The sequence below is a fragment of the Orcinus orca genome, chromosome 18 (assembly GCF_937001465.1).
Source record: "Orcinus orca chromosome 18, mOrcOrc1.1, whole genome shotgun sequence".
NCBI lineage: Eukaryota > Metazoa > Chordata > Mammalia > Artiodactyla > Delphinidae > Orcinus > Orcinus orca.
In genome coordinates this window covers 11,949,860-11,972,633 of record NC_064576.1, presented here as the reverse complement: position 1 = coordinate 11,972,633, position 22,774 = coordinate 11,949,860, and the positions used below count along the sequence as shown (strand labels likewise).

Here is a 22,774-nt window from a genome sequence, read left to right as displayed (position 1 = left end):
AGAGGTACCCTCTTGAACACACACTCAGAAGATCTTTCAAGAGCATTTATCTTACTATTTATCACGTTTCCAGTTTGGTCTTGCTAGAGCTGTCCTACAGAAAGAATTTGTAGCTGGGGAGTTGCTACAGCACAGCGTGTTGTTTAGAGTTAATGTCTTAATGTGTTAAAAAAAAAAAAAGAAAAGAAAAAGAAAAAACTGGAACCACCAAGTCTGAAAGCTGCACTTTGTTCCCAATACCCTGAAACAGCCACCGGGCATTTCAGCAGAGAAAACAAAGCTTGTTTTATCGCTGCTCTTCATAGGTTTGCCTGACAGGCTTGGAGGCACATTGAGCTGAAACGGAGCTGTTAATGATATAATAAATGCTTTTGAAATTTTTCCATCGGGTAATCCATCAATAGATTTGACTGTTTTGAAAAATGAATGAAAATCAAACAGAAAGGCGCACATGGCTCACTCTGCTTGGTAATGAATAAACATATGCCAAAGAACATTCAAGTGCATGTGTGTTGCCTGCCTGTAGTGTGTTACTTATGCTTTATACTTTTGTTCCATGCAGTTAATTAAACCAGGCTGGCTATAGTGTACTTAAAGAAAGAAAGATTTGTTTCACAGGCTCAGACTTGGAGATTTCGTCTTCCTTGCTTTCTTTTCTGTTTTCAAATTGTGGTTAAAAACACATAACATTTCCTACCTTACCCATTTTTAAGTGTACACTTTTGGTAGTATTAAGTATATTCCCATGCTTGTAAAACACCCCTCCAGAACTTTTTCCATCTGCAAATCGGAAACTCTACCCCCTTTCCCCCTGATAACCACCATTCTACTTTCTATGAATTTGTTCCCTGCTTTCTTTTCCAAATATATTCATTTCTGAGTCTTCTCTCCTGCTTAGGTTCAATTTGGGCCAATCATGCCTTTTCAGGAAGAGAGACCAATCCGTAATTTTCACAGAGGTTCCGTAAAATAGAGCGCCAGCATACCCCCGTGAGTATGTGGGGCTCTAATTAGCATTTCTTTTGGCATCACTGTTTAAAATTTGTTAAAGTCATCTTGCATGATGAACTAAGAAATTAGGCGCTGAAAGGCCGATCCAAGCTTTTAAAAACTAGACCTTTTTCTGGCCTCTCTCCACCAGAATTGAATCTTAAGTACCCAATTTCTAGGCAAACTTGTGAACTCTGTTTCTTATCAGGGTGTATTTAATTTTCAACAGGTGACAGACTCTGTCTCAAAAACATGCTTATTGCCCCCCCGGTATTTTAGTTTAATTTGACTTTAGCACTAATGTAATTGTTTGTAAATTTGGACAGAATGCATTTAACAAGTCCACTCCATTGATAGAATGCCGTCACCCTGAATAACCCAGAATTGAGGGGAACACACTGAGTTTTCAGTTGCGTGCGTCCCTTGCCGTTTGTCACCACTGCAGGTGAATGTTTCGAATGCTGTTGAACCACAGAGGACTGTTTTTAAAGATAGTTCTTATTGCTTGCTTTTGTTTTTTCAGAAATATCTGTATGTTTCAAACATGGCTTTTCTCTCAGTGGTGATATTGGGAGACCGTAGGCTGCCCACGTTACTGAATTAGAATTCGGCAGGATTTTGTATAAAAGACATGATCTATACCTGTGCTTTTTATTAGATATCTTACATTTATTTGCCTTTTATTTTCCCGCCACTGAACTCTGAATAGTGGTGATGGTACAGAAAATTGAAGTATCACTAAAGTGCTGATTGCTGGGATGTTCTACCTTTTTAATTTTTTTTATTTATTTATTTTTTTGCGGTACGCGGGCCTCTCACTGTTGTGGTCTCTCCCGTTGCGGAGCACAGGCTCCGGACGCGCAGGCTCAGCGGCCATGGCTCACGGGCCCAGCCGCTCCATGGCATGTGGGATCTTCCCGGACCAGGGCATGAACCCGTGTCCCCTGCATCGGCAGGCGGACTCTCAACCACTGCGCCACCAGGGAAGCCCTGTTCTACCTTTTAAAAAAAAATTTTTTTTTTAACTTTTTATTTTATATTGGGGTATAGCTGATTAACAATGTTGTGATAGTTTCAGGTGCACAGCAAAGCGACTCAGCCATACATATACATGTATCCATTCTCCCCCAGACTCCCCTCCCATCCAGGCTGCCACATAATATTGAGCAGAGTTCCCTGTGCTGTACAGTAGGTCCTTGTTGATTATCCATCTTAAATATAGCAGAGTGTACATACAGATCCCAAACTCCCTAAGTGTCCTTTCCCCCCACCCTGCCCCATAACCATAAGTACGTTCTCTAAGTCTATGAGTCTATTTCTGTTTTGTAGATGAGTTCATTTGTATCATTTCTTTTTAGATTCCACATATAAGGGATATCATACAGTTTCTCTTTCTCGGTCTGACTTACTTCATTCAGTATGACCATCTCTGGGTCCATCCATGTTGCTGCAAATGGCATTATTTCATTCTTTTTAATGGCTGAGTAATATTCCGTTGTATATACGTACCACATCTTCTTTATCCATTCCTCTCTCAGTGGACATTTAGGTTGCTTCCGTGTCTTGGCTGTTGTAAACAGTGCTGCAGTGAACATTGGGGTGCATGTATCCTTTCGGACCATGTTTTTCTCCATATGTATACGCCCAGGAGTTAGCACATCCTCTTGTTAACTCATACCAGCTCTCAGGTGTTGGCTCAGTGCAGGCCCCCTGTGACAAAACCTTGTTTAAAAGTAGAATATCCCATAAACAGGGTTTTATCACAGGGGGCTTGCACTGAGCCAACACCTGAGAGCTGGTATGAGTTAACAGCAGGATGTGCTAACTCCAAGGCATCTTTCTCTTTACCAAATTTTGAACTAATCACACACAAGAGCAAACTAGTGAACCAGTTCAAAAGGAAACTGAAATTCCAGACACTGCAGAAGCACTGCATCAGGAATTGTCAGCACATTGGTGTAGCTGCTGAATAGCACTGAAAAGAACACAAACCCTCCTTTCCTTTCACGTATATAGTATATTCACAAAAGCCACCTGAAGGATAAGGCAGAGAGGCCCCATGGCCAATTACTGTTTGTGATGTGACGGTTTCACTGTGCAGTACAGGCTTCCCGTAGGTGTTTCTGTCCCTGGTGACTGTTACATGACTTGATTTGTTGCACATCGTGCCCAGTTTGACATATGTTTCCCGATCAATAGAATGTCATCTTTCATTTTCTCATTTTCCTTTTAACATTTCCCCTAAGGTTGGCCTTTCATGAGTGGCTTCCATGTATGGCTTTTGGAAGATGTCAACTCTTTGGGCAACAATTTCTTGAAATAAAAGTATTTTCTCAAATTGGCATAAGAATCTAGACTCCAGTTTAGTGTTGTTTTTGTTAAGGACTGTGCTATTATAGTCTTCGTGAGAATTGTGGTTTTAAAATGGTTTCTTTCATTCATCCATCCGTTCAGCAAATCTCTACAAGCACCCTGTGTGTATCATGCTGTTCTAGTGAACAGAACAGACAAAGATTCGTATGCAGAGCGTGCATTCTACCAGAGAGAGACTACCGTGTATGAGGAACATTATGGGGAATTCCCTGGCGGTCCAGTGGTTAGGGCTCCGCGCTTCCACTGCAGGGGGCATGGGTTCGATCCTTGGTCGGGGAACTAAGATCCCACGTGCCACGGCGTGGCCAAAAAAAAAAAAGAAACATTATGAAGAGATGCACTGTTTTGGGTGCTAGAGAATTATAACTGAAAGGGAAAAATGAAAGAAATAGACCAGAATAAGAGGATGAAGGTGTGGGGATAAATTGTAGTTTTAAGTAGCGTGCTTAAGGTCAGCCCCATTGAGAAGCTGACATTTGTGCAAAGACTCCAAAGAGGTGAGGGAATTATCAGCGAGGATTTCTGGGGAGAGAGCCTTCCAGGCAGAGGGAGCAGTCAGTGCAAAGGCCCTGAGGCTGGTGTGTACCTGATATGCTGAGAATGGCTGGATCAGAGTGAGTAAGGGGCGGGGGGAGGCAGTTGGATATGCCATCAGACGCGGGTGACAGGGTGACATGGTGATGCGGGGGTGGAGCAAGCCCCCTGGGACCTTGATTTCCATTGTAAGAACTCTGGCTTTTACTCTTGAGTTTTGAGCAGAGGAGTGACAACATCTAATTTAGTAGATGAACTGTTGCTGATAGAACTGACTTGAGAAGCTATTTGGGAATTATTTATGTCATAAGTCAGATGGTAACCATAAGTGACAGAAGTCAAAAGCAGAGGAGAAATACAAGGGAATTGTCCTGAAAAAAAGTGTCAACAGGGTATTCAAACTGGTGAATTCGAGAAGGATGCCATAAAAGAGTAAGCTGCATGGTTTCCAAGTTCTCATGTGCCACGAACGTGTGTGAGGATCAGAATTGTTTCAGGGAGCGCGGGTTCCTTTTCCAAACTCTTCATGCTTTTGAGACTCTCTAGGGATGCATGGGGTTAGCGGAGATGGATGATTTGACGTCTCCAGGTGAGCCTGATGTTAAGAGGCCCCTCCGAATCATTGCTGTACTGCAATTAGTTCCTTAATTAAATCCTGGCTGTGGTCAGCGTTCCTTTCTATTGAGTTTATAAGAACTTAAAGAATCCGTATGTAAACCGTGCAGAACGATCTTGTGTGTCAGTGCTGTGGTTTATGGACACTCAGGGAGCTTGTTGTCTGGTACTTAAAAATGCATTCTTTTCAGGCTTTCAGTCCTTCTAACAGACGGGTCGTATTTGGGGATGTGCCTTCCGTACTTTTGTTGTATACTTATCTGTAAGTTTCTTTTGCCGAATTCTAGGGTCTATGTGCTTGTATTTCGTCTTATTCTAGCAGCTTGCTGGCAGGAAAGGACTGTTATCAACAGTGAACACATCCAGTTTTTTATCGCTTTTTAGTGCTTTCCTAGTTTGTTCATCATACAGTCTGTTTCCCACCCACCCCACTTCCTCTAATATCAACGGATCTTGATTCCCCGTCCCTCATCAGAAGATACTGGAATATAAGAGCAAATATAAATTTTATTTCATGGTGGTTAAAGTGTAGTGAGGCTTAAAAATGCTTAAGAGGGAGTTTGCGTAGCTACCAAAAGTTGGAAATAACTTGGAAAAAGTTTCCACTAAAAATGAAGCATAATGGTTGACTAAGATTTCTTGAGTCTCTGCTAAACTCGGGCCCTGGTGCTTGGCACTTGGTGTGTATTTCCCTCATTTACTTCTCCCAGACACCTCAGTAGGGGATATCACCATTCCATTGCTCAGAAGAGAAAATCAATGCCCAGTCTGGGCAACATAGCCTGGCATGGAAGTTATAACCTGAGGACACCAGAACCCGTGTCTTCCCACTGTGCTGCTCTCAAATGTAATCTCACACGTTTTTATACATATAGTAAGTAATGGTTTCGTCCACTGGAAATGCCTCAAATGTTAGGTTCCCCTCTATCTTTATGATGAAAATACCGTGTATGGTACTTGACTTTTTCTTACCCCTCACCTCTGAATTTACCAGTTCCTTCCAGACTGTCAGTATTTGGGAATATTTTTTCCTTTTTTTTTTTTTTTATTGTGGTAAAACACACCTAAAATAAAGGTATAAAATTTACCATCTTTAGCATTTTTAAGCATACGGTTCAGTGGCAATAAATACATTCACAGTGTTGTGCGTCCATACCCCCACCATCCAGCTCCAGGCCTCTCTTCATTTTCCCAAATTGAGCTCTGTCCCCACCTGACTCCCTGCCCCTGGGAACCACCATTCTACCTCTGTCTCTTTTAGATATGCATCTTGTATTTTTGTTCTGTACTTACTTGTTTCTTTTCCCTAAGTCTCCAGCTTCTGGGCTTCCATCCATCTGAGCTTGCCAGTTTTTCAAAGGAAGAGAAGTCCTAACTCTGCCTAAAGCTCTGACCTCCTTGCAAATACATGAACGTATATGTATGGGCTGGAGCCCACCCCACCCTGAGAAGTGCATGAAAAAAGATGGAAAAATAATAGTATTTGTTTGGGAAGTTTTCTGGGGACTCCAGAGCCGAGGATTCTTAAAGGATCTGACAAGCTATGTTTTCACCCTTTGATTTACATATTTTTAATTTAAAAGTCTTCTGCATAAGAAATAATTTTAAAATCCCTTTTCAGGATGGGGAAAACGTGCTCATTCTCCCTACTAATTGAAAAATGTTAAAAAATGTTTTCTGTTGAAAGTGTCTGTAAACATGTAAAATGATTTTTCTTTCGCTTAATGTCCTTGGAGGTTCTCCAAGAGCCTTGGAGATTGGTTCTGAGGAAGGTCGTGTTTCTGAGACATGACCAAAGAGCTCACGTGCACGTGAAGAATGCGAACCGGGAACCCCGGGTGTCGCTGGGTTTTACAAAGGCTTCACCTTTCTATTCAAATGTTAAGCTAAATTCAACAAAATATCTGCTTTTCTTCTTCCTTTGGGATAATAATTTTGGAGGGCAAGGTATGATATTAGGTGTATTTTCAGAAAGTTCAGGCTCAGGGACCTGAATGCACTTTTGAGGTTTAATTAGACCACAGAGTCCAGAGAAAAAAGTGCCAAAGTAAATAGACATAAGAAAGAGGAGAGCATGTTTCTGTTGCTGGAAAGGGTGCTCTGCTTCCCCTGAGCCGTCCGAATCTGGACGGCTTGCCTTATGCTTGCCTTATTCATTATCTGCGGGATACTTTATTCCCTGTCTAATGGATATTTAAAGGAACAAAGTGTCAAGCAAGATTTTTTTAATTTCAGTAAATCTTGGACTTCTTTTTTTCATCTACTTCTAATCGTGATCAAAAGCCAATGAATGTGTCAAGGTCAAGAGCAGACAAACCCTGCACTATGAATAACCAAATTCTCTATAAACATTTTTGTTTTTTTGTTCACATATTACAGTTTGCAGGAAATCAATAGAAACCTTCTACCACATCTGCGCGCACGCGCGCGCGCGCACACACACACACACACACACACACACACACACACACACACAGTCTTGGAACGAAGGAAGATGGACAGTTCTGTACTAATGACACTGTGGTTCTAATGTAACTAAATTACAGCAAAGGAGCTGAAAGGATCCATTCTCTTTGCGGCCCGGAGTCGGGACTCTGAAATCCAATCTGAAGTGTGTTTAATGAGTGTTCTGAACGCTGGGGCTCAGTGTGGAGGGAACAAGGAGCACAGTGTGTCCCCCACCCCAGACACCGTGGCCACCCCTGGAGCCACAGCGCTGAGGAAGAATTGCTGTGTTTGTGCTCCCGGTAGATGGGCAGGCCTCAACATTTAGCTACTTTCCCCCAGAATGAAAGACTTGTCCCGGCTCCCCAGACTTTGGTTTTATAGTTGTAGTTCCCGTTCTTACTCTACTTGGCATCTCACAGCAATGGCGATCACAGCGTTTGCAGCCAAGGCTGCTACTGGGTCCACCGTTGGGCTTTGAGTCATTTTCCTCCTCCCCCTTGTCCCCCTCGTCCTCCTTCTCCCCTTCTCATTGTCATCGTCATCGTCATCATCATCATCATCATCATAGCTAATACCCAGTAGAGTTTGCTGAGTTCTGGGTACCGTCCTTAGGCTTACTGTATGCTGATTTGTTTAATCTTCACTACGTCCTATGAGGTGTTTCAGTTCTGCTCCCATTGTACAGAAGTGGAAGCTGAGGCCCAAAGAGTAACTCATCCCAGGTCACGCTGCCATGGAGTGGAGATGGGGAATTTGCAAGAAGACAGATGCCTCCAGAGTTTGTGTTCTTAATTATATTATACTGCCTTTCTAAGACCCCCAGGGGCCGGAGACGCAGCTGGAGAAACATCTCCCACATTTCCGCTGTTCCATATCTTGGTTAACTAAGGAGTTCTGCTTTTGCAGCAGGTCACGACTGGTTTATATGACACTCACCCTGGCCTGCAGGGGCGTGCCGTACTACGGTCACACCTTCCATATATATCAGACCGTATGTCCTACCGACCGGCTTTGGTGCCCCCAAGTTACAGCAGTTGCAAATGTCAGCCTCCTCCCTTGGTTTTCCCAGCAAGTTTTCTCCAGGACAGTTTGCATCATCAAAATTAGGGGTGGAAGTCTTGAAGGAGATAAGAGGGAAAATAGACTCTGAGGCTGCCGGTTAGGAGCAGATTCTCTGAAGCTGAGTTTGAATCCCAGCTCCACAGCGAGTGTCACCTTGGCGCCAAGCCTGGAGTGTCCTCGGGGTGCAGCTTAGGTGTGTTGTGGGTGTGCAGATGTACCGGTCCCTCCGCCCCCAGGGCAGCTGCATCTTAGACATGATTATTGATGTCCCGTAACTGGATTTGGTTGGGACTCTGTACTGGCTTCCAGTGTGCTGTCTGGAAGTCCTGAGCCATTCTGATTCACTGGGCTTTGCTTTTCTCTCTCATAACTTTTAGAATCTTCTTTTTTTTCCTTGTGTTCCCAAACTTCCCAATAATTTGCATTGAAATGGATCGTGCTCATTCCATGAGATACTCTCTGGCCCTTTTTTAATCTTGAAAGTCAGACTCCTCAGTTCTGGAAATTTCCTTATATTATGCTTGCATAATTCCCCTTCCCCTTGGGTCTCTCTGTGTAGGGGTCCCATGATTCAGATGCTGAGCCTTTCTAAATGTCTCCCGTCCTCCCCTCCCCGCTGCCACGCTTTGGTCGCCTGGTGTAGGTTCTAGGAGAATTTTCCACTGTATCTTTAAACTCTCACAGTGACATTTTAATTTCTGCCGTGCTATTTTTCATTTCGAAGAGCTCTTTCTTGTTAACCAAATATTCCTTTTTATAACCTCCTGGGGTTATGTTAGTTATAAACTCGGAGCTATATGAGGATACAAATTACAATGTTTTTAAAAGTTTTTCACTCTGCCCTGCCTTATCGGAAGTACTTGGCGTCTCCCGTTCCTGACCTTTTGGGTAGTTCTGTGGAATTTGACTGCTTCCTTATTGCTGCCTCTCTTCTCCTCTGTAATTAGACTGCAGTTTTCTCCTCTGTCATCTTCTAGAATTTGGGGGAAATCTCTTACCCGCTGTCTCTTCTCTCGTTTTCTCGGTTTCCTATGAATTTATTCCTTTTTTCATTCTTCTACTGTTTCTTTTAAGCAGGGTTTCTGGGTACCGTGGAGATGAGCTGCATGTATTCAGTCTGCCATCTTTAGCCGCAAGTGTCACCTTCTTAATCATTTATATTAAGCCCAGTCTGCAGTGGCCTTGTGCCAAAATTTCTAAGAAAAAAATGTATTTATGGACGGATCGGTGAGTTCCTATGAGATTTCTCCAGTTGTATTCTTGGATCTCTGTTTAACTCGCAGCTGCTGACTACATGCTCAGGGGTCAGGAAGGGGGAACTCTGGACGGAGGGCTGGTTGGTGGGAGGCTGCGTGAGCTGGGGGACTTCCCAGCCTGGACCCTGCCCCTCCCCCATCGGGGTGGAAGGGTCCAAAAGAGGCTTAGGGTGTAAAAAGAACTTTGATTGTAGAATACTGCTCATATCTAGAGCAGCAACAGTAAAAAGAGGAACACCTTTTAACGATAAGCAGGAAAAGTCAATTATCTCCTATCATGAGTGTACTACTTACTGAGTTTATTTGGTTTTTCCAGTTAGAGAAATTTTCAAGGCCAGAGTGTTTATGTTATCCCCAATCCATTTATCACGTTATTATTTCATTATAATCTCTTCGTTCGAAAGGAACAGAGCAGGACGTGACGGCGTCGTCTCTGCCCCCAGGTGGCTGAGAGGTGGGTAACAGCACTGCGGAAGGTGGCTGTATGAGTTTGCTAGGGCTGCTGTAACAAAGTACCACAAACTGGTGACTTGAAACATCAGAAATTTATTCTCTCACAGTGCTGGAGGCTGGAAGTTCAAAGTCAAGGTACCAGCAGGACCATACTCCCTCTGAGACCCTGGGTGAATCCCTTCCTTGCCTCTTCCAGCTGCTGGTGGGGACCATCCATCCTTGGCGTTCCTTGGCTCACAGCCACGTCACTTGTCTCTGCCTCTGTCATCGCATGGCCTTCTTTGGGTTAGTGCCCACCCTAATGACCTCATCTTCACTTGATCACATCTGCAAAGACCCTGTTTCCAAATAAGATCGCATTCACAGGGACCAGGAGTTAGGACTTCATGTCTTTTTGAGACACAATTCAGCCCGTGACAGTGGGTTCGGTATTTTTTGCTACGGTTGCGTCTCAAGCTTGAAGTTATCCCGAAATGGAGATTGGAGCCAGAGACCGCCAAGTGCACCGGCTCTGCCTGGTGGGGGTCCACGTGTCGACATGACTGGCACCTGGCTCTCAAAACAGAGTCTTTGCAGCATCCACTGGGAGCTTATTAGAAATGCAGATTCTTGGGCCTCACCCCAGCCCTCCCAAATCAGCATCTGCAGCTTATCAAGGTCTGCAGGTGATCGATGGGCACACAAATCAGAGAAGCACTGCTCCGAATCGCCTCCAGCAGAATTCTAGGGCAGAATAAGCATACCTGGCTACGGGCTCTGCCCTTGGGGACATGGTCACACACACACAGATGTGGTAGCCAGGCTTTCCATCCCATGGCGTTGCGGAGACATGCCTTTGGGGTTGGGAAATGGGACATCCTCCTCGATGTCAGCCCATTCCCCTGCCCTTAATTTTATAAACTAACATTTCCCCATCACAGTAGAAGCAACAGTATAGAGAACTTGTGTTACGTGCCAGGGTCTTTGCTAAATACTTTGCGGTCAGAGTTTTATTTAATCCTCACATTGATCCTAAGGGGTCGACAGTATCTCCAGTCCTTTCCTGGCTCCACCTACTATAGACTGAATTGTGTCCCCACTCCCCCAAATTTCTATGTTGACACCCCGACTCCCAGTGTGGCTGTATTTGGAATAAAGAAGTAAGGTCAATGAGGTCATAAGGGTGTAGCCCTGATCCGATAGGATTAGTGTCCTTATAAGAAAAGACACTAGAGTGCATGTGCGCTCGCTCTCTCTCTCTCTCTCTCTCTCTCGCTCTCTCACTCCCTCTCTCTCTCTCTCTCTCTCTCTCATAGCACTTACCATACCTTCTAAGTTAGCTGCTTTATTCTCTAACCTCCGACTCAGCGAGAGATACTTGTATTGATTTCCATTCCCTTCGCCCCTAGCACAGTGCCTGCATGTGGCTACTCACTTGACAAATGTACCTCAGGCTCTGTAAGCCATCATGGTTATTAATACTTCTGCCCACCTGGTCAGAAACCCCCAAAGGGCCAGGAGGAAATCTGCCATGTTAACGACACCCGTGGTGAGGGTTAGTGGGTTATGGAAATTTGAACAATATTCTAATAGGTATTAACGGTAGGAAAAAGGGGCTGAGGCCTTTGAGAGAGCCATTCCCTTCTGCTGTAGAAGAGCATGCCCTGGTTGTCTTGGTTACCTTAATCCCAAAGGAGAGAAAAACAAAATACTTCCAGAAACAGCTCTCTGAAACCTCAGCTGATGCATATTTTGTAAAGTTGGTCAAATGTTATCGTTATCGATTTCTGTCTATGAGATTATTTCAGCAAGGCAGATTTTAGCTGTAGGGTGACTCCTTTGTTCAGACCCTTTGAGGAGGTGGGGAGAGGGTGTAGAAGACACCCCCAACCCAGAAAGAATTGTCTTTATTCTTTCAGAGGAAAAAGAAAATACTTCCTCATAAAACTTGATGTAATAGAAATAACCTGAAGGCATAGACATATTTTAAAGGCACAATAAACCAAAAGGACTTTGATTCGCAGTTTTTAATAGCTTGAAGCTCTGTGTGAATGTTCATACTATTTATTATTCAGTACTTAGTTGCCAGACACTCCCCAAGAATGTAAACCTCCTCCTAAAATTTAATTTTATAGGATTCCGTGAAAAGCCTCTTCAAAATGGAGAAAGCAGCGGGGATGCACAGTGAGCATTCAGCCACCTTATTTGTGCACTAGATTAAACTTCAGATGTCTCTTGGAGCATAATTTAAAGTAGTCAGTAAGAAAAAAGTGACAAAAATTTGCTTATGTGGTTTCACTAATCACCGGTTTGTTCTCCAAAATATGACATATGATTACTATTTGGTTTCTTCACTTCTGGACTATTTTAATCAAGACTGGCCATGTGCGGGGTCAGCCAGACTCTTAGTTTCTTAGAGGGTGTGGGAGTCTCAGAGATCTGCCCCCCTCAGCCCCAGTACAAACACTCGGGGACAATTTGAAAAACATTCATCATGAGGTCCCTTTCATGTTAAACCATTTCTAACAGATATAGGTTTTCAGATGAAGCCTAAGTGATTTGTTTTTCCTTCCTCGTGTATGATAATTTGTGCAGCCATAAGTGTGTGTGTGTGTGTGTGTGTGTGTGTGTGTGTGTGTGTATCTTAAAGTAAGTTACTCTTTGAGAAAGTACGTTTACAGATGAATTTTCCTGAGCGTCTCCTCTTTGTGTTCTGCCAGCCTAGTCTACGGTGTTGCCACCTTTCCCCACATCCAGACTTTATTGACTCATTTATAGGTTTGTTTTAGCAACAAAGGGCTGGTGGCTTTGTAGCTGTTGAACCCCATCATCTGTCTCGTGCAAAGCCTGCCCCAGGTGCATAATTTGTGGTTACTTCCAACGATGTTCATATCATGCCTTTTTCTTCGCCAGACACGTAAAAGAACCTTTTGTGCTGAGAAATATTAACAGCCCTTTAGCACACACATGGATATCACTCATTCTCCCCGTGTGATACGGCTTTTCACAGACGCTCAACTTGAGCTGGGTCCTACCCCTCAGTGTTTCTCGAAGATCTAATGTAAAGGAAGTGGATTCTTGATTTTCTTGTTCTTAAAAATAGTTTAAACAGATTCTATTGTGAATAACCCTCTTCAGTCATTTGTATGTAGATGTGAACGCCATCCTCAGTTACTTTTTTTTTTTTTGGTCTTTTTTTCTGCATTTTAAAATTTTGGTAAAATGAACACAACAAAAGATTGACCATTTTAGCCATTTTTAAGTGTACAATTCAGTGGTATTAAGTACATTCACAAGGGTTGTGCAACCATTGCTACCATCCATTTTATATCCTGTGGTGTGAATTTTGAGCAGAATTGCTTTTAATGTGAAGTTCAAAAAATTCAATGGAGGCAAGTGTAAAGAAACGATGCTGTGGACTGAGTGAATCCACTGTTGGAAAGAAAGAGGGGATAATTTTTCTTAAAGAATGTGGATAAAACTCTTCCTGCTTCCCTTCTCTGAGATGCTTTCTCTGAAGCAGAATTCAGCCCTGGGTGCATTGATTAAACCCAGACATTTCTACACCAACCCCTAAAAGAAAGGGAAACAGTGTCCCTGAACTTTGGCATCGTGAAGTCTATCTAGGAACATTTTAGGCCATAGCTGCCTGGTATACATTAGGAAGTTAATGCCGTGTCCGTTTACCCATGAAATTGTCATCTAGTGACTGCATTTCAACCCTTATAAATACTTTCTAGTAATTCTACATGCTGGCTTTCCTTATACCCCTGAAGATAGCCAGTGTTCACAGGACAGTTCATATAATGCATTAAAGGCATCTATTTTACAGATGAATTTTAGGAACTATATAATATCGTTCAAACTCTAACTTCTCCCTATATAAAAATTTGGGTCCCATTGAAAAGTCATTTTTGCATCAAAGATTTGTACAAAATAATAAATTTTAAGGAAAATTTTAAGACTTGGGACCAGGCTTGTATATTAACTAGATTCCAAGCATCTATTTCCAGCCTCTTATTATTACCAAGATATGCTCAGTGTGGTCACAAAAATCTCTGCTGACTCAGTAAAGGACCTGATTCAAAGGGTAACTCTACCTCTCCTCGGGGTGTTCCATGAAGTGCTTAGTTGAACATCATTCCATAAAGGCATCCATTGTATGTTGATTTTTTACTTGTTTAGACTTCCAGCGTTGAATTGTAGAGTCTCATTTCCCAGACTCTGTAAATCTAGATGAAGTTATCAAATTCACTTAGTTCCAGGAATTCTCTGGGAGACATGAGTGCTTGCCAGCTGGTCAGATAATTGGTGGTTCAGTTTGTAACAAATAGGAAATGTCAAGAATGGTGAGAAAGAAGAATTGTGAAACTGGAATGTGGTCTTCTCTTAAAAAGATGTTATGATGGGGCTTCCCTGGTGGCACAGTGGTTGAGAGTCCGCCTGCCGATGCGGGGGACGCGGGTTCGTGCTCCGGTCTGGGAGGATCCCACATGCCGCGGAGCGGCTGGGCCCGTGGGCCATGGCCGCTGAGCCTGTGCTACGCAGCGGGAGAGGCCACGGCGGTGAGAGGCCTGCGTACCGCAAAAAAAAAAAAAAAAAAAAAAGATCTTATGATACAGGAATTCTTCCACAACATCTTAGCACCTGGCCCATTTCTATCATGTTCTTACTAGCTAGCCTCTGCGGATTTTACTGGCCAGAGAAGAGGACCTCGAACAAGTAGCCATGCCTAAGTTATTCATACAGTTCTATGGAGGCAGGTGTGAGGAACTGAACTCAAGACCCGCCGTGAGCCTGGCTGGTGAATGCCCAAGTGCTCTCAGCATGACCGAGGGTGCGTTGCTTTGCCAAAGAAGTGGGAAATAAGATTGGTGACCAGTAATCCGTTCAGCTGTTAACACTGGATAAACAGTGTGTGGGCTGGGGTAGTGGGGGGGATACGTTTGACAGACAAGGACGGGGTTTACACACCATTACGTGTTAGTTCTGCCATCAGGGCGAGTGAAACGACTCTCCTGGTGACGCTTGGACCGGGCATTCAAAGTCTAGAGCCTGGTGAGTTTGGGATTATCCATGGAGACTACCGCATGCCCTTAGATAACTGAATATCTTCTGGATTTCAACCATGAGGAATATGGGAGCACAAAGTGGTGTCTGTTTAAAAAAAAGAAAAGAAAGATGCTTTATGGCTGGACGCAGAAGCATCTTTGCTGGCCCCTCAGGTCACGCTATTGGGTGGCCTAATGGATGTGCCCATCATTGTACTTGTCAGGCTCTGACTGCTACTGCCAATTAGTCTCCTGGGTTACTAATTGGCTCCTAAATTGCTCTGCTCTTAGCAGAGGGGAAGTGAAAGTATAAAACCAGTAACTGGAGACAACACTGCCTTGAAACATTTTTCTCGCAGCGTTTGATCTGTGTGGTGAAATTGGATCCATTTTGCCAAGTGGGTGTTAGGAATCTACCAGATAGTGAAGAGAAACCAAGGCATATGATTCTAAGCTCTTTAGGGTAGAAAGTGGGTTCATATATATCATCTTCCCTTTCTATCATCTTCAGTTTCTATTCAGGGTATAGAAAATACATATTTCAGCAGACATTGAGGGACTGCCAGGGGCTGCGCTAGCCAATAGGAATAGAAAGGTGAACAGGTAGCCCAGAGTTTCATTGGGGAGACAGACTCGTAGATGTTTAACTACAGAGAATACAGTGGAATGAGTAATTGTATTCATTTGTTCATTCATTTCAACAAGACTGGTTGGCATTTAGGCATCGTGGGTAAGGCGATTAATAACCTATGGCCTAAAAAAATAAGTAACCTATGGCCTTTGCCCTCAGTTCCTATGAAGTCTAGATGAGAGTTTATGCAAAGTCTAGAGAAGAAAGCCGTACATTCTGCCACATTTGGCCGGGGGTGGAGGGGGAAGCAAGAGGAACAGGGCCAGGCTTTCAGCTGCCACAAAAAGGGCATGGGATCATGAGCTGAAAAGTTACAGAAAGGCACACAAATGTTCATAGCAGCTTTATTCACAGTTGCCCAAACTCGGGCAACCGAGATGTCCTTCAGCAAGTGAATGGGTAAGCAAGCGGTGGTCCAGCCACACAGCGGTATATTATTCATCCATAGAAAGAAGGGAGGAAACTTCAGTGCATACCGCTAAGTGAAAGAAGCCAATCTGAAAAGGCAACATTCTGTACGATTCCAACTACGTGACGTTCTAGACAGGCAAAACTGGAGAGACAAGAAAACCATCAGCGGTTGCCAGGAGTTTGGGGGGTGGTGAGCGCGGACGAAGGGAGCACAGGGGATGTTTAGGCTGGTGAAACTCTCTTGTGTGATCCGGTTATGGGGGCTCTGTGATAGTATGCATTTGTTGAAATCCGTAGAACGATACAGCACAAAGGGTGAATCCTAGTGTAAACTATGGACTTTGGATGGTGATGATGTATCAGTATTGGCTCAACGATTGTAACCAATGTACCATACTAACCCAAGATGTCAGTAAGTGGGGCCCTGGGTGTGGTGGGAGAGGTGCGTGAGAACTCTCCCCACGTACTTCCTGCTCAATTTTCTGTAAACCGAAAACTGCTATAAAAAAATAAAGTCTGTTATTTCTGTAATTTATTAAGTATTTACAGTGGTGTGTTGAGTTCTGCTGTACAGCAAAGAGATTCCGTTGTACATATAGATACATTCTTTTTCATATTCTTTTCCACTGTGATTGATCACAGGGTACTGAATATGGTTCCCTGTGCGATGCCGTAGGACCTTGTCATTTATCCATTGTGTATATGAGTCTGCATCTGCTGATCCCAAACTCCCAATCCATCACTCCTCCTCCCCCTCCCCCCAGCAACTACAGGTTTGCTCTCTCTGTCTGTGAGTCTGTTTCACAGATAAGTTCATTTGTCGCATATTTTAGATTCCACATATAAGTGATATCATATGGCATTTGCCTGTTATTTTTAAGGGGGGTAGTGCCTGGCCTTGGGGTAGGGAGAAGATGGCAGAGGTCAGCACCTAAGTGTGAGGGCAGCATGAGAAGGGAATCGGTGGTGGGCACGGGGCTGGTGACCAGGGTGTAGTGGCGGTGCTTGGTGGCGAGCGGTTACAGACTCGGGCAAGAAGAGGCTTCCTGTAGTGGGAGCCGCGGTGTGCGTCCCTAGCTGCCTGTCTCAGAGGGCGTAACTCCCGCTGTTTCTGTTCCCAGCAAAGAGCCCCGGGGAAAGTGCTGCTGGATGCGGTGTGCAGCCACCTGAACCTCGTGGAAGGAGACTATTTTGGCCTCGAGTTTCCCGACCACAAGAAGATCACGGTAGGTGACGTCCATGGGATGTTGCTGTTTTACTGTCTGTTCGACTTGGGGGAGGGAAATAATTGGGACCTTCCTTGGCCGTACGGAAATGTACAACAGAAAAGGTACCCAGAAAGCCCTTGTTAATCTGTCTTTGAAAGTAATGTGTGCATATGAATAGCAAGTTCAAAGAGAATACACAGTGCAGGCTGTCCCCCCTCACCATCTCCCTCCACCTCTCCCTCTGAGAACCTCCATCGCCAGTGTCTTCTGTATCCTTCTGATCAGAGTCTGTGTATATGTGGACACAAACACGTAATTTTTGTTTATACTGGGGTACAGTTGATTAACAATGTTGTGTTAGTTGCATTTATTTTATTTTTATTTTATTTTATATTTTATTTTATATTAGAGTCTGTGTATATGTGTACACAAACACGTAATTTTTGTTTATACTGGGGTACAGTTGATTAACAATGTTGTGTTAGTTGCATTTATTTTATTTTTATTATTTTATTTTATATTAGGGTATAGTTAACCATGTTGTGTTTCAACAGACACATATTTTTGAAATACGATAATGTGAGGAAACAATACACAGTGCCCTGTACTCCACCCACACACCGTTCATATATCCTGGACATCTTTCCTCTTCAGCACATAGAATCCGCTTCCTTCCTTTTCACAGTTTCATGCTGTTCTGCTGAACGGATGTGCCGTAACTTACAAGCCTGGCTGTAGAGGGTGGGATACTTAGGTTGTACTGAATCATGTGCTTTGACAAATGGTGCTCCAGTGAACATACCGATACGTTCATGTTTGCGTTCATGGTCAGGGGTTTCTCTCAGTAGTTCGGATCCACAGGCACGGAAGTTGCATCATCCGTGGATTTGAGCATCTTTAAGTTTGCTAGATGTGTCATGTCGTTCTTTGAAAAGGTCTCACTGATTTGAGCCCCACATTTAGAACATAGAGCACCGTTCTTTTTTCTCTTTTGGCCGATGGTACTTTCTTAAGGCTGTATCCTAGTCTACCTCTTATGAGACACCCTGTTAGGGTGTAAGTTCATGGACTGCATTTCTATTCCGTGCACACTGAGTGCCTGGAACTTTTGCTGGCCCCTGCACTGGGGACCCAACAGGAGTGAGATGGAGAGAATGTATAATCCAGGTGGGGCATCGGACTGAGTCAGTGGCCAGTTCAGGACATGTGGCAGGTGGTCCACTGGAGCCCGGGGCGTTGGGCAGTGGGAGCAACAAACAGCATTTGTGTTCAGGAAATCCTTCACAGATACTGTGAGACAGAGTCCTGTGAGGCCAGGAGGAGTTGAGCTGATAAAATGTTCCAGGGAGAGGGGGCATCAGATGCCCAAAGACCAGACAGCAAGTGGGCTATTCAGAAACCTGCAGAGAAGGCTGAAGTTTAGAGGTGAGGGAGCAGGGCTCTGCTGATGGAGGTGAGAGAGAGAACCGGAGCCAGGTCTATACGGAAAGGCTTTCTGCCCCATTGCTATCTAGTAGAAACGGAAGATGAACCACTCACTTAATTTCAAGTTTTCTAGCAGTTATGTTCAAAAAGTTTTTAAAAAGTGAAATTAATAGCCTGTTTAATTTGATTTAACACATCTAAAATCATTATCATTTCAACATGTAATCAGTCTGAAAACCTACGAATAACAGATTTTACACTTTTTTCCTGCTAAGTCTTTGAATCTGATATGTATGTGACACTCACAGCCAGACCAGCTGTATCTCAGGTGCTCAGTGGTCACGTGTAGCTAGCGGCCCTTGTATGGGACAGCACAGTTCTGCACCGAGCTAATGTGTTTAGGAAGCTGGTAATGCATTTTAAAGGGAGCGTGGGGGGAATTCCCTGGTGGCCCAGTGGTTACGACATGGGCTTTCACTGCCATGGACCTGGGTTCAAGCCCTGGTTGGGGAGCTAAGCTCCCACAAGCCGCGTGCGAGGCACGGCCATAAATAAATAAATAATGAAATGAATAAAAAATAAAGGGAGTGTGATATGGTCTGATTTATGGCTAAGAAAGACAACTGTAGCCAGATTGGAATTGGACGAGAGTCAGGAGAGCTGTTCGGGGTTCACGGTATCGGGCTGGAGATGGTGCTGGCTGGGACTGATGCAGAGTCTGGGAATGGCTGGCGGGAACTGAGCCTGCACCTGAAGACGTGCACAAATCGTGTTTTCGAGACATACATCTAACCTCTAAGCCCTCTTTGCCGTTTTCTAGTGCTTATGTTAGCTCGAAGCTGCCCTGACTCCCTGTCCTCTTTCTGATGTGGCAGACGACCACAGAAGGGCCACATCTAATTCCACATTCATTTATGCATCGAGCGATTATTTTGTGCCAGTGCCGCGTCCTGCATCACACTTCATACAGCAGAAGACACCTGATATGAAGGGACAGCTAGCAAGTAACAGTTACTGTTTCCAGTCATTAGACGAGCCTGCTTAGGAAGGTTGACAAGGAAACAAATAATTATCATACAGTGTAGCCAGGTCTGTGGACCATTGTTTCATAAACTTGTTTTATGTTAAAATAATGATTCTCAAGACACTTGAAGATTTGTTCTCTCATTATTTCTAGCAACGCTGCCTGCATAAGTCAGGGTCCCAACGGCTTTCCTGACTCCAGTCCTGTCCCGTTCCGATCCTGCTGGAGTTTCTTTTCTCAACCGTAAATTAGCAGTGGTGAGGGTACCAAGACGGAGAATCGTTCCGCATCTGGGTCAACCAGTTAGCTAATGGCAGAGCTAGGATTCTAACCCCATTCTTCTGACCTCAAGTTCAGTGCCTTTTGTGTTGACCTTGGGTGCTTCTCTTTTGCGAGCGGTTACAGACCTATTAATCTTTCAGGGTACCTCCAGGGCTGACTTGTTTCAAGTTTTATCAGGCTTCATTTTTGTGATTTCACCGTTTCCTTATCATATTGTTTAGGAATGTGTTCAACTGAAAAATTCCCTAAACCCATTAATGATAACTAAAAGAAAGAGATAATTGTTGCAAATAAAGGCCACTACCTGAGTGCTCACCATGCACCAGGCTGCTCTAGTTCCTGTGGACACAACAGCAAACATGGCCCATATTCTAAAGCAGGGATCAGGAAACTTTAGTCAAGGGCCAGATAGTGAATATTAGAATAGACGTTTCATGCCAGAGAGTCTCTACTCCAGCTTTCAGTTCTACCCTTGTAGTGTAAATGAATCGGCATGGATTTGTTCCAGTAAAACTTTATTTATAAAATAGGAAGCTGTAGTTTGCCAACACGTGCTCTAGGAAGTAATAGCTCTGTTCAAGGCATCATAATAGGTTTATGTACACTGTTTTGTTTATTCCGGTTCCTTTATTCTAGCCCATTATACCTCCTTTTTCTGATAAGGAAGCTAAGGCTTAAAGAGTAAGTCCTTTTCAACAAGGCAGACAGCTGAGCAGTGATAGATCCAGGATTCAAGTTCAGATCTTTCTAAATGCTCTTGGTCACCATCCTGCTCTGACCGTGTCTCTGTATTTTGCTCTATGTCAATTTCACATCGCAACCTGAAAGCTAATTTCATGTAATTTTCAAAGTAGGTTGTTTTAACAAAATTGATCTGTGGTATTAGATGGGATGGTGCAAATGGGTACAAGGAGGGCTTCTGGGGTCCTGGCCATGTTCTTTTTCTTGATCTCAGTGCTTGCTCTATGGGTGCAATCAGTTTGTAAAAATTCAGTGAGCCATACACTTGTAACACGTACACTTGTAATGTGTGTACACACACACACACACACACACACACACACATCTTCAATAAAAGTTTACCCCCAAAATGCAGTGAACTAAAAGCACACAGGAACAGAAATAATGACCAAAAAGCACCCAGAGGCTGGCTGATGGAATCTGTTTTGGAAGAGCCTAGGACGAGTCTTGATTGGATGAACTGAGGGAAAGCCACTCACGTGTGAGACTAGTAAACACTAGCTGCATTTCACCTCTGCTCTCAGATAAACTTGCTTGAAGATTTAAGATTTACATCATAGGGTTTTTGTCTCCTTCCCAGATTCTGTCAGTGCTGACTTCCTAGCTGGCTGTTGTATCATAGTGGTGGGTCGGACTGCCAGCCCCCAAACCCCTGCTTTGCCTCTTAGCAGCGGGGTGACTGGGGCAGGTTGCTGGCCTTCCAGTGCCTCACTTTGCCTGAAGGTAAAATGGGGACGATGGTGCCCATCTCGTAGGGTTTTTGAAACGATCAAACACGGTATCTGTCAGCATGTAGCCCGGGGTCTGGGAACTATGTATGTAGTGTTCAGAAAGTATTAGTTATGGAAACTATCATCATCATTTTCCTCATTACAGTTTTTTGTGGTCAAACACAGATAACATGAAATTTATCATCTTAACCATTTTCAAGTAAGTCTATAGTAGTACAGTGGTGTTAACTGTATTCATTGTTGTGCAGTAGGTCTCTAGAACATTTTCATCATGTAAACGGAAACTCCATACCCATTAAACAACAGCTTTCTTTCCTCTTCCCCAGCCCCTGGTAGCTACCGTTCTACTTTCTGTTTCTATGAGTTCGACCACTTTGGATACCTCGTATAAGGGGCATCATACATTATCTGTTGTTTTTGGTCTGGCTTATTTCACTTAGTGTAATGTCCTCAAGGTCCATCCGTGTTGGAGCATGTGTCAGAATGTATTTTTTTTCTCTTAATATTTATTTTTGGCTGCATTGGCTCTTGGTTGCCAGGCTCCGGCTTCCTCTAGTTGTGGCGAGCGGGGGCTACTCTTCGTTGTGGTGTGCGGGCTGCTCATTGTGGTGGCTTCTCTTGTGGCAGAGCACGGGCTCTAGGTGTGAGGGCTTCAGTAGTTGTGGCTTGCGGGCTCTAGAGCGCAGGCTCAGTAGTTGTGGCGCACGGGCTTAGGTTGCTCCATGGCATGTGGGATCTTCCAGGACCAGAGCTCGAACCCGTGTCCCCTTGCATGGGCAGGTGGATTCTTAACCACTGCACCACCAGGGAGGTCCAAGAAAGGCTGAATAATACTGCATTGTGTGGATAGACCACATTTTGCTTACCCACTCATCTGTTGATGGACATTGAGGTTGCTTCCCCCTTGCTTGTTGTGAATAATGCTGCAATGACGTGTTGTCGTTATTATTTTTAATACTACTGTTGTGATTATCACCTCTGCCAGGCTTCTTTTGGGAGGCTGCTCACATATCTGACAAACCAGCAGGAAGCATGGTTACTCTCAAAATGCCCAGACATGGGCTGTCACAACTGGTTTTGCCCATTTATCTCTACGTAATACACAGGAAGCTAGTTGTTCCCCCGAGGTCCCCAGCGTGCAAGGTTGTGGACCTTTGTCCCTGGATGGTAAGTTCAGGCAACTCGCACTGCAGCTCAGCCTTTCACCCCTTTCTCATCACTTCTGTCACGTAAATAGCCCATGTCAGAGCATTCTTTATAGTAAGGGTTTGAAAAAGCTTAAGGGGAGAATGAGTGCTTTCCCTGGTCTAAGATGTGTTTCTCAAGATTGGAAATAAACTAGTGATAATTAGTAAGTAATCAATTGTGCTCTACCCTCAATTAGACTTGTCCCATGGCTTGTCAATTAATAGAGTTGATTGCTGTGTTTACATGCAAGTCGGGCACGTGTTGTCCTTGAGTCCAGGCAGCTGCCCCGTGGGATTGCCCCACAGAAGTAGAGAAGTCTTTTAATCGGCTTTTTTTTTTTTCCATTGATTTGCCTTCCCATGGCAGAGATGC

At 44.0% G+C, this 22,774-nt stretch overlaps 1 protein-coding gene across 4 annotated transcripts in view; it reads left to right on the top strand.

Moving 5' to 3' along the window:
* Window positions 1-22,774, top strand: part of FARP1 (FERM, ARH/RhoGEF and pleckstrin domain protein 1) — a 289,858-nt gene that overhangs the window by 166,786 nt on the left and 100,298 nt on the right. For all 4 annotated transcript variants that reach the window (XR_007473131.1, XR_007473132.1, XR_007473133.1 and 1 more), the window contains exon 3: window positions 16,925-17,029. Coding sequence is in view for 1 of the 4 variants with exons in the window: in XM_004273640.3 (XP_004273688.1) it covers window positions 16,925-17,029 (105 nt within the window). In the remaining 3 variants the exon portion in view is untranslated. The remainder of the gene's footprint in view (window positions 1-16,924; window positions 17,030-22,774) is intronic.